This window comes from Salmo salar, chromosome 10 (assembly GCF_965601325.2).
Source record: "Salmo salar chromosome 10, fSalSal1, whole genome shotgun sequence".
Taxonomy (NCBI): domain Eukaryota; kingdom Metazoa; phylum Chordata; class Actinopteri; order Salmoniformes; family Salmonidae; genus Salmo; species Salmo salar.
This window is the reverse complement of record NC_138300.1, coordinates 15,353,398-15,366,354: the sequence shown is the minus strand read 5'-3', so window position 1 is coordinate 15,366,354 and position 12,957 is coordinate 15,353,398. Positions and strand designations below refer to the sequence as shown.

The following is a 12,957-nucleotide window of genomic DNA, read 5'->3' as shown; positions in this document are numbered from 1 at the left end:
ATACAGTACACAGCAGAACATGATTATCACATGAAACAATCAGACTATTATTCTATCATTTCACCCCTTTCCAGTAAAGATAATGAATACAAATATTAGACATTGGGTTCCTCCACACATCAGTTAATTAAAAGACATGGCCAGCATTGTTGACATCCAAAATCAGTCGAGTATTTTCAGAATGGTCTGCTCGTTGAAATGTAGGTTGCATATACCCTATACAATGCCATATGTGGACCAAGGCTTTACAGGTGGGATACAAGCGTAATATTATGGTTTTGATTGACTGTTTGACTTCCAATTGCAGCGCAGATTGTGGTTGCTGTGAATGCAACTGATTGGAAGGAAATCTGTGGAGGGCGTGGAGCTGAGATTACAGATTCCCTCTAGCCCCCCAACACCAACCTAACCGCCACCACCTACCCATCCCAACCCGAGGATGAAAGAAAGACCAAATATTCTATAGCGAGCAGATCATTGGATGGGCGTTCATAAAGACCAATAGTTCAGCCTGCATCAGCCGCGAGACGAAATCTATATTTGCCAAATTGTGGGACAGCAACAACATAAACATATTGACGGATCATGATTTAATTAGTGCCATAAAGCTTTCTACCTGGGACCATGGAATATTCTTTGTCACGAACCTCAGACGCGATTGCTGATATCATGGACAATTGAGGTGCTTCGTTGCATGATATAGTAATGTTTTAATGAGTGAGCTGTCGTGGGTGGGATTGTGCTGCAGAAGATCAAAGTGTAGGATACTAGGTTTCTGGATTCGGGCACTCACACAGGGAGGCCTGATGGAAGCTGCGACACATTTGGATATGACACAGTAAACTTCGAGTAAAGGATAGTTATGAATGCGCGAATGAAAATGTGTCGATATATAGCAATAATAGAATAATAATGGATGTTTTTTGTAATGTGGTGCATAGCATAGTGACTAAGCTTGAGATGTAAAGAGAAGCCTGCAGGATTTTGATATCGGAGCTGACTATATATTTCGCTGCTTTACTGGAAACGTAAACATCCGGATTATCTTTGATCTTTGACTTAATATAACGGTGAGAGTAGTTAACCGAAGACTAGTTCGGAGACTATCGCTCTTATGCTTTTGGCGTGGGGGAATTCAACAACACAGGACTAATGCCTTCTCTTCCTTCAATTTAAACTGAGAATTACGTTTTAATCTTAAAAAGAGGGCAAGTAGTGTGAGTTTGGGTTTTGCGCTCCTCAGGAATCCTGTGTGTTGTGTGATTGGCCAACATCAACATGCCAACCTCACGCTCCGGTGCCACCTCGGTGGAATACTGGGTCGATGGCTCGCGCCGAGATGTCTCCATGGATGAATTTTACACCATGGGCCCAGAACTGGGAAGGTAGAGTACTGTAGTCTGTGCCTTTATTGACTCCAATGCATACAGTAAATACCACCAGCATCATGACCTTCATAAGGGGTTGTTTCTGGTCATGTACTGTAGAAAAACATATCAGTGGAATTTCATCAAATGGGATGTAGTATTTCATTACATTATGGCTGTAGCTAAAGTGTACATTTTGAATTACCATGTTTACAATTTCAGTATTTATCTACTGTGTATATCACATGGATTAGGTTTGATACTCTGACAGGACAGAATACATATTTTAGACCAGTTCAGTAAAAGGAATCAATTGCATGCATAGTTCAGCACCATGGACAGCTCCTCCTGTTAACGAGTGACAATTTCTCTCCACATCATCTCACCTCATAAGTAGCCTACTAATATGATGCCAAGACACAATCAACATGATCTTCACTCAGTCAGAGGAGTAAACAGCCCACTGTATTTGCTATGGATATGGCCTCTCATTGTAATGGGGGCAACACATGGCTTAGCACTGGACAACAGTAAAACATGAAGGGATTAGTGCAAGTATGGAGGAAACAGGCGTTACGGACCATTTTCAGAGGCTTTATATGGAATCTCCCACTACCTCTAACCCCTCCACTCCCCTCCCCTCCATCCACATGAGTCTGGCTTAAGTACACTCTTACATCACATCCAGATTGACAATGTCAACATGTCAATATTTGTCACTTGGAGTGGGTGTCAGTGGTCTGTTGAAGTTTGGGGGTCTGACTGACAGATGGAGTGGCAATTGGAGCCCTTCTGGGTATTCATGTGTTTGATGAAGATATTTGTCAGTAGGCGTAAACAACGATATCCCACCATGTCCATGGTCCTGACTCAAAACACTGGCTCACTGTAATTGCTAATTCACACTATAGGGGAAAAAATGATCCATGCCAAGCAGATCTGTACTGGGCTGGCCTGGTTACACATCCGCTGTAGTTGCTGGGACAGTGTGTGAGAGAATAGCTGAAACATCACAGTGCAGTTAGGGTTGGCCATATCATGTGAATCAGGTGTAGTATTTCCATTGGATATACCGTGGAACAGGTGAATGCCTCAGAATGCAGCACCAATGCGCCTGTGCCTTTTATATTAAACCTAATTTCTCTTCTCCTCCCCTGCAACTGCTTCTCTTCTCCTCACCTGCAACTGCTTCTCTTCTCCTCACCTGCAACTGCGTGTATAATGGACAGGCACCCATTTTTGTCACTTTGGGTGTTCTGTGTGAGACTGAAGGGAGAGGTCTCACTGTCAGTGGTGTAACAAACTGTATATCAAGCTTTCAAAAAGCTGTCCGTACGTCCCTTTATAGGACTCAAACGCATAACACGAGATCTAAATCAAATGATATGGTCATTACTTATTAAAGTAGGCCACTGTTTGCTAGAATTAGCAGTAACAATTGAACACCAGCAGCGCATATTGAGTCAGATACGGACGTTTACTGAATTAATCATCTGTGATCGACATTTGAGGATCTATCTACAGTCGGTAGATCGATTGTAAACAATAGGCCAGTTCAGCCACTGGTACCTGCGTCATGCACGTAAACATACACAATTTACTCTCAGCGTCCCCCAGCCTCCCCATATAAGGGTGTGCACAGTTGTTAGGGGTCTACTTTTTGAGGAGAGTTGTCCTGGTTGCCAAGGAGACCCTACAGCTATGAGAGTGGTGTCGAGAGGGCTGGGGGATGATTATGCCTGGATTGTATTAGCACTAGCAGGACTGCTGGAGAAACAGGGAATCATTTCCTAAGCAGGGCAAACGCTTAGTGCCCCCATAGGGATACTACTGAGGGGAAGTCCCAGATTAGATAGCTGCTGGCTGCTGCCCGAACCCCCACTGTGTGGTTTTATTCTGACCGCCCTCTTAATAACGACCTAGTTCAGTTTTACACAATACACATCCGATTCTAATTGACCAAAATACCAGTTTTGCTGACGGTACTGAATAGTAATGATTGTACACATGTACATATTGATAGCTCACTTGATGATGGTATACCGGCGTCGAAGGGATTAGTAAATCCCGAGAAATACTATTTCTTCAAAGGCTCAATTGAATTTGAACACACATTGATAAAAAAGACATCTTTCAATGTTGAGATATGCCAAAATACAGATATGAAACGGTGGGACTCTACTGATGAACGTATATTTCATATAGACAGAGCACCAAAACACACAACCATCTGTATGTGTGAGGTCATATAGACTGTTCAAGTGAAGCAAGATACAGGTGGTGCTCCAGTTGTCCTAGGCAACCCACAGCTCAGCTGCTGCTGTGTCTGCTGCTGCAACTGCTTTCCTTAGTTCGAAATAATAAAGATATACATTGGGCCAGGGCATTATCTCTAGATTTCCAAGTAGATTGAAAAGCAACAGACAACACGAGACAGCCCAATCACGTATTAACAGATTACCCACGGTTTCAGCTCGTACTTAGTGCTACCCCTCTGCCCTCTCATGTAATCGTGTCATGGCTTTGAAATGCTTTCTTTTCCTGCATGTTTTCCTCTACAACGGGTTTTATTTAGCACTGTTAGCAATAAGCACGTAGATGGATTCTGTCTCTAATGGTTCACAGTGGAGTTGTTATTGTAATGGTTGAGATGGATGTCAGCTTTTGATCGTTACGTTGATGAGCAAATGACATTATACTTACAATCAAATAATGATTCATAAGCAGTTCATGAGTCGAACTGGAGATAAAATGCTGAATCATTGCACTATGGAGAGAACCATATAATCATAGTCGTTGACGTTGACTGATTTATCTTCTTCCAAGGGGGGCCACGTCAGTGGTGTTTCGCACTGAGGAGAAGAAGACACAGAAGCCCTATGCTGCAAAGGTCCTCAAGAAGACTGTGAGTCCATCGGCCATTTTATAGTTATACTGACAGTATCATAATGGGGCTCTCATTCTCATTCTTTCCATTTCAGATCGATAAGAAAATAGTGCGGACTGAAATTGGTGTTCTGCTGCGACTTTCCCACCCGAATATTGTAAGAGTTCACTTTATTTTATCCAAGACACCACTTCTAAACATTAAAATGTTATCTTTTCTCAGACCATGATGGATATGAACAATAGTGGTGACTTGTAGGATACTAGCAACTTCAATGTTTTTGATGTTGTATTGTTAAAAATTTTTTTTTTTTAAGTTTCTAAGAATGGGAATTAAATTAACATTAATGGTGACCTCTTTAGTAACATGAATGTTTTTTATTATGTCTTTGTCAACATTTTGGGGAGTTCTCAATCTCATCTTCCCCTCTACCTGTGGTTTTGGACCTCAGATCCGCCTGAAGGAGATCTTTGAGACAGAGACAGACATCGCCCTCATCTTGGAGCTGGTGACTGGAGGGGAACTCTTTGACAGGTGCCTACGCCCAAAATATACCACCCTTACGACACCGTCTCAACCCCATATCCCTGCTGAAATTGGTTTCACTTCGGCGGGGCCAGAGGTGGAATCAGTGGCCTCACTCAGTCCCCCCGTTCCATTTGCCTGCTTTGTCATTAGCAGCAATTTATGACACAGGCGTTATTGAGATGTAGAGCATAAAAGGAATAGAAAATTACATTTGTAATGGCCCTCACCAACACTGTTGCCAGGAAACCGATTAGAAGACTGTGGTTGGAGCAAATCCCCCACCCATCTGTAAAACTCATCATGAATATTCAATATGAGTCAGTGTTTCTCTATTGTTTAATTGTTTTGGTATAATAGCCTAATTCAATTGTCTGTTCATCTCGTTATCCTCCTATCACCTTATAGGTTTAGGAATGTTTGACAGTAACAAGTACCTACTATTAGGTCTGTGACGATACCAGTATCGCAATATTTCTTCCATGGCAAAAATGAAAACACAAAGCAGACTATTTGGTCCTTTAATAAATGTGAGTCTGGATGACAACATAATTATGTTTGTTCCCAACATTAGGGCTGTTTTCCTAAATAAATTCAACTCGTTTCGTGTTTTGTTTCCTTGCCACAATACTAACGAGTATCGCGATACTGGTATCGTCCTTGCCCTATTATTTTCCCTCACTACAGCTGAGGGACCACTCTCTTCCAAAGTGGGGTATTTCAACTCTGTGTAACGTTTTGACTGTGTTTGACCGTTAGTCTCTTTCTGCCCTTTTAGGATCGTGGAGAGAGGGTACTACAGTGAGAGAGATGCTGCCCATGTCATCAAGCAGATTCTGGAGGCGGTGGCGGTAAGATATGTGATTGAATGGCCACTGATGGGCTATTGAGTAGAAATGTGCCTTATTTCACCAAATGCTTTGGAATTTGCAAAGAATTCTGAGATGCACAGCACCCCTCTATGCAGAGAAGAGAGAGTAGAGATGCTGTTGCTGCTATGTGTTTTGTCTTTCACTATGGTTGCATCATCTTAACACTTATTTGTCTTAACACTGCATTGTTGGTTAATAAGGGCTCGTAAGTAAGCATTTCACTGTGAGGTCTACAGCTGTTGTATTTGGCGCATGTGACAAATACAATTTGATTTGATCTACAGTAGCTTCAGTAGGAAACAGGTCAACATGGAGTGTTGTCATTTTGATAAAGCTTGTTAAATTGAGACAGGTCTCTTATCCGTACTTTGCATAGGGAAATGCACATACTTTTAGGCTTAATATTCAATTTGTTTCAGGTTTGGTCTTATCTGTGTCCAGTCACTGCACATACTTCTAAAGTCATAATCACATTTTTAGCATAAAGTTCAATATGCTTCAGATTTCATATTTCCAGGGAGCTAGTATGTGCAGTCAGTCACTGCGCTCTGTTGCAGTCAGCGCCGAGCCTTGTTTCAGGCAGAATGATATCTCCCAAAAATAGAGGATGATTATTATTTAGTCAGTGGAAAATGTCACTAAACATTGTTTTGGGACTTGGCAATGGCACCAATGAATGTTAACCAGAAGATTAGTGTGAGCCTTTATTTAGAAATACAAATGTATTGTAATCCCAGAATACAAGCAGCTAAGGGCTTGGCTGGACACACACACACACAAGGTGGTAGATGTGGGTCAGATGTGGCATCGGTCTCAGCTAGAGGAATGACGGATGTGTGTGTGAACGTCCTTGTGTTTGAGTGACTGTGTGTGTGTATCCGTGCGTATGTGCGTTTGGTGAGCTGCAAGTGTGAAATAATCCTCTCAGAGAGCCATAGCATTTTTTTTCACAGCACTCTTAATCTTCTGACCAAGAGAGGCAGCAGGCAGCAGGGAACAGGGATGTGGGCTGCCTGTTATGTAACAGTGCTAGCGAGTGTGTGCCTGTGTGACAATGAACCAAGCCGCTACTGTACGGCCCATATGGTCACTGCTTTTGTTTTCTAAATAAGGATGTGACAAGTGGAGATTTTTTAAAATTTAAACAGCATTTATTTATCGGTTTTCCCACTGGAATTGTATGCATTTTTCTTATCGTTCTATGTGAATTCACAATGTAAAATATGGTCCTACTGCGTCCTATTGCATATGACCACTAGGGAGCAATGGCGTTCTTTCTACTCGACAACAGAGCTCACCTTGTAGATACACACAGCGAGGCGTGGCTTACCGTGGCCACGCCGAGTAGGGTACAGCCGTAGGGTACTCGCGTTACTCCCATGTAATTAGCCTAACTTAACGTGGCCACGCCGAGTAGGGTACAGCCGTAGGGTACTCCCGTTACTCCCATGTAATTTGCCTAACTTTGGTGTCATCCTAAGATAACTAGTGACGCTTTTTTTGTCGTTTCAAGAAACGTTTTCAGCAGCCTCATGTGTCGTTATTAACACACTTGGCAGTCACAACAATAAATTATTTGCATGATACTTATTCTGCCACTCTAATTTGTTACCCGACCTGCTAACACTGACAGTAAAGCTGCCGCATTATACTTATGTCACTGTTTGTTTACCATTAGCGTTTTCGCCGGTTAGCTGGCTGGCTAGCGAGAGAAGTTCATCTCGATCTAATTCGCTAGTCTTAGATATGTCGCGTAACTACTTCTCTTCTTTGCCTGCCCTTTGAACGGTCTCTAGGTACTTGGAAAAGTTTAATCTTGTTGGCTTGCCTATACAATGCCTTCAGAAAGTATTTAGACCCCTAGACTTTTTCCACATTTTGTTATGTTACAGCCTTATTCTAAAATTGATTAAATAAAAAAAATGCCTCATCAATCTATACACAATACCTCTTAATGACAAAGCGAAAATATGTTTTTATACATTTTTGCAAAAAACAAAAATACCACATTTACATAAGTATTCAGACCCTTTGCTATGAGCTCAGGTGCATCCTGTTTCCATTGATCATCCTTGAGATGTTTCTACAACTTGATTGGAGTCCACCTGTGGTAAATTCAATTGATTGGACATGATTTGGAAAGGCACACACCTGTCTATATAAGGTCCCACAATTGACAGTGCATTTCAGAGGAAAAACCAAGCCATGAGGTCGAAGGAATTGTCCGTAGAGCTCCGAGACACAGTGGCCTCCATTATTCTTAAATGGAAGAAGTTTGGAACCCCCAAGACTCTTCCTAGAGCTGGCCGCATGGCCAAACTGAGCAATCAGGGGAAAAGGGTCTTGGTCAGGGAGGTGACCAAGAACCCGATGGTTACTCTGACAGAGCTCTAGAGTTCCTCTATGGAGATGGGAGAACCTTCCAGAAGGACAACCATCTCTGCAGCACTCCACCAATCAGGCCTTTATGGTAGAGTGAAGCCACTCCTCAGTAAAAGGCACATGACAGCCCACTTGGAGTTTGCCAAAAGCACCTAAAGACTCTCAGACCATGAGAAACAAGATTCTCTGGTCTGATGAAACCAAGATTGAACTCTTTGGCCTGAATGCCAGGCGTTAAGTCTGGAGGAAACCTGGCACCATCCCTACTGTGAAGCACGGTGGTGGCAGAATAATTCGGTGGTGATGTTTTTCAGTGGCAGGGACTGGGAGACTAGTCAGGATCGAGGCAAAGATGAACGGAGCAAAGTACAGTGAGATCCTTGATAAAATTAAATGCTATTAAAAAAATTAAATGCTATTTATGCCTCTGTAACTTTCTGACTCATCATTATTCCCAGTCATTATCTGTAATCATGGTAGCATCCACATGAATGTAGACACCCAAAGTCAGTAAACTACTTGCTAGTTATCAATAAAATGTGGTATGTTTGTCATTGTAGTGAAATACTCCTTCTATGGAGGTTTTCGTATTGATATAGAACTAGACAAAAACAGCAATGCTTCTCCAATGGGACCTTAAACATGCTTTAAGGCACCTGTATTTATTTGTTTATACCATAAAGAGCTTTCTGAAAAATTGCTGGGGAAAAAATCGAAGTCATTGCGAAAGAGGACCAGAACCTATGATATGAATAATCAAGGACTTGTGACTATACGGTTTTATCCGGTGTCATCATTAGACCTGGGCTTCAGAGGTTTTTGATCCAGCCCCGAACCTTTTGGAGGTAAAAAGGTCAGATATGAGTTTCCGTGACCACACATCACTTGCGCTATATGCAGTATTAAAAAACATGTTTTACTGACAAATTTGAATGACTAAAATAAACAATACTGCGCTAGGCAGGAGCACGCACTGCAAGAAGCCCCTGGAGTGACACCGTGCCTGCTGTGATTGTTCGATCTTTCACAATGCATTGGACTGCTCACGTCCCTTGACCCCTACAGCACCGGTTATACGTCAATGTCATCACTCAGCATAACGCCTTTCACTCAGTCAGAGTCTGCAGCATAGAACAGAGCAAATATAGATATTCAGAACTTACAAGCAGCCCTTAGCTGCTTGTATTCTGGGATTACAATACATTTGTATTTCTAAGAGTGGCAAAAAAGCTAGCAGGTTGAGCAAGTTGTGGCAGCAATGAATGAGGTGGAGGGCAGAAAAGCCAGAAAGTCAAAATGCAGCAGAAGTAGAGTTAGCCACAGGTTTGTATGTAACTAGCTAGTCTCTCCCAACATAAAGGTAATAAGCTAGCACTAGCGCTCAGCATTCTTAAGCTATTGGGTGTCAGAGTTATTTAATTGTATATAGTGAATGGGCAAGCAAAGAATGTTGATACAAGTCATGATATTAGGACAAGTGTTTATTTCCAGCAAGTGTATTTGATGGGTTTCGTGTCTGTAGCTAGCTTGTCTAGCTGAGACCGAAGATATGTTTTGGGACTTCTGATAGTGTGGACTGAAGCTGAACTTTACTACAACGTTATATTTAACCCCATTTAAAGTTAGCAATGTTGAGGTGGTAGAACTGACAAAATGAAAATAATCATATAGGTCGTATAACCTATTCCATTCTACAGGTAAACATGCATAGCTCATGTCTGTTATTTCTATATAGGCTATGTAACTATTTGTAAAAAAAAACAGCCTTTTATTCACTTTGGGAAATTATTTAATTGAGCTTTTTTTTTTATTACTCTTTTTATTCACTTAGCTAATTACTTTTTCTGTTGTTGCATCGTCGAAAGGTGAACTTGCAGGTATGCATTTCATTGCACTGTATATCATGTGTATATGACGAAGAAACAGACTTGAACTTAGAAGGGAAGGGCAGCCATAAAGAGAGGGGAAAAGAAGGCCAGCTTTGTGGTTAGACTGAAGGTGAACAAAACAGTGAAAAATACATAGGCCCTTAAGTTATCCTCAAATGTTATGTAATCTAAACATCTGAAATTACATGGTAGAACTGACCAAATGAAATGAAAAACCTGAAACCAACTATAAATTGTAGAAATTCATATACAAATATTGAAAGCATTTAATGAGACAACTAAAAGATGTGCAACATGAAAATATTGTCTAATTTACATTGTGTAATTTATTGACGGTCCCTAACTTGCCCCAGAGACAGGCTATCCGATGTCAAAGTCAGGTCGCACACCAGCCAGCTGAAGCTAATTGGTGAAATAATTTGGCTAACTCTTCCCACCTGCGAACACACACACACACACACACATTAAATCACAACCCTGAAACCAACTCGCTTTTAATTTCAATCATAGCCGCTAGCCTTTCTTAATGAACCAAATCTGAAATGAGGCCAGATCAGGACGTGTAGTCGCCCTTTAAAACGAACTAATGACATGTTGCACCCCTACCTTGCTAGCTTTCAGATGAGCAAAGGAGGACAGATGAGAACAGCAGTCCAGTGGAGCACTTACAACAGCAGCAGCCAGGGGCAAATGGTAGGGAAAAGGATGATTTAGGTGACCCAGACACAGGTCCAAAACAAGTTAAGCTACCCCAGTATCCCCTCGACCGTTTTGGATTGAAAAACTAGACGCACACTAGACACGACACAGAAACAGCAAAAGATGAGTAAATGATGGAGAGGGAAACCAGACAAGACACATAGACAGCAACAGAAGAATAGGATATGATGGAGAGAGACACCAGAAGAACAGAACAGGCCATAACAGAAAAGGATAGACAAAGGAGACAGTAACAAACAAGAACCTGAGACAGCAACAGACAAGACACAGAGAAAGTGACCATTGAGGGCAGATGGAAAGAGAACAGAAGTGGATTGAGCACACAGAAGAATGTCACACTTCATGCTTCTCTATAGGTTTTAATTCAGTTTTATTTGCACAAAATATAAGAGCTGAAATACAGAAAGATACATTTAAAACATGGTTTACAAATCATTTGCAGGTGAGGTGAAAAATCCTGTGAAATTACTATTAAAAACAATTGTTTACTTTTACCCCCATGCTGGCTTTGGACTAAGCCCCCCAATGTCTTCAAATCCTAGAAACGCCCCTGGTTCTATCTACAAATGTATGGTTTTGAGATAGAGTATTTTTCAAGTCTCAGATCTCAGAACTGCTTTGCGATGTCTTCCGCTTTCATGACTCAAAAAGTACATCACCTTACATCAAAAATATTTTATTGACAACCCAGCATTTTGATTGACAACCCAGCATTTTGATTGACAACCCAGCATTGTGTGATTGGATTGCAGATAGAACATTGTAGCACCCAGTTCAAACACCACTCATACTGTCTTTCAGATTGTTTTCCCTTCAGTGCTCCAATCTCATAGTTCAGAATGTTGACATTTATGATTGCTGAGTGTATATGCTACCGCATGTATACATCATACCTGCCACGAAACAATCTTATGATGAAGCTGCACAGAACCAATACAGTTTATTGCTTCATATTGTGTAATGACATGATTTCTTTATTTGGCGTTTAACCTCTGTGCATGGGGCATTCTGTGGGGTTATAGAGCAGAGTTAATAGGTTTTGAGTCATAAACACCTATGCAGGGGCATTTTTAATGACAGCAAGCAGAGATAGAGGCCCAGCACTTTTTAATTACCGCCTATAAATCAATTTTCAATTTCATACATGTTTTTCTGTAGATGAAATAGGCCAATTTAATTAATACTCCATGAAACCATGCAGGCATAAGTGACATAAGTGAGAACTCAGTTGGGGTCTCAACTTACTGTTGAGCGTTAGAATAGTAGAATACCTGTAGAAGGTGGAAGTTCGAATTTTGTTTGTGCATCAGCTATTTTTCTCTAATGTCAGTCACTGACAGTCATTCAATTAGCCATGTCAGCTAACAATTTTTAGATTGGCAAATAGACTAGCCAGCTATCTAAACTTGTAGTAATCATGGGCAAATACCGACTGGTCACACAGTACACGTGCCCAGGGGCCCTGACCTCCAGGGGGCCCCCATTGATTTTGTTAGTCACTCTCACTCAGATATCATGGCATAAGTCATGGCAAAATGTGTAGAATTGCTGGAAATTTGCTTTAAAACTGAAAAATGTTTTACCACCATGACAAAATGGCTAGAATTGCAGGAAATGCACTTTAAAACGTCAATTTCTCTCCCCTACGTCAAGGGGGGGGGGGGGGGGGGGCACTAAAATGTTTTGCCCGTGCGGTGGGGGAGTAGAGCCAGCCCTGACTAACCATGGCATTTTCCCCTCACATCTTTCAAAATGAGCCAACATAGAGAGGTGAACCCCCCCCATCTTTCTGTGCATGCTGTATCTAGCAGCCTGCTCCCACTCAGTTTTTTTCTCATCTCATTAAAAAAACGACATCTGTCAAAAGCCCCGGTACACAAACTTAATAAACCATCGACACCGCCATGACTCATTCGCACACTTTGGGCCCTCCCCAGCCATCCCAGCCCGGCTAGCGCACAGCGGCGCAGATTGTCAAATTTACAACCTTTCTCCCAGGCAGACAGAGAGCCAGAACATCTCAGGGGAGATGGGTTCAAAAGGTTCTGCATGGAGGCCCATCAAAAGCCAGCCTGACAGGGGAGTGAAGAGTTTTCCATTAGAACTAATAGCAGTCAGGCTGGGCACTTACTGCCCATTCCAGCTACAGTAGCTGATGTCAGACTTGAGGCTTAACCACAGGCTTTCTCGGAGACGTCGCTGGTTAATTTGCCGGAATGAGTCTGGGCGTTCACAGCCGGGAAGGGAAGCGTGCAGTAATGACGAGAGCGTGGCGCCGCGTGGGTGTTGTTAGCCGCCCCGGTAGGCCTCAGCGG

At 42.0% G+C, this 12,957-nt stretch overlaps 1 protein-coding gene across 1 annotated transcript in view; it reads left to right on the top strand.

Annotated features, from left to right (window-relative positions):
- The first annotated feature begins 399 nt into the window (after positions 1-399).
- The window catches only part of LOC106613573 (calcium/calmodulin-dependent protein kinase type IV), a 32,588-nt gene continuing 20,030 nt past the window's right edge, over positions 400-12,957 (top strand). The window contains exons 1-5 of the mRNA XM_014215975.3: positions 400-1,385; positions 4,194-4,272; positions 4,349-4,411; positions 4,706-4,788; positions 5,558-5,630. Coding sequence (XP_014071450.1) covers positions 1,279-1,385; positions 4,194-4,272; positions 4,349-4,411; positions 4,706-4,788; positions 5,558-5,630 — 405 coding nt within the window. The 5' untranslated portion in view covers positions 400-1,278. The remainder of the gene's footprint in view (positions 1,386-4,193; positions 4,273-4,348; positions 4,412-4,705; positions 4,789-5,557; positions 5,631-12,957) is intronic.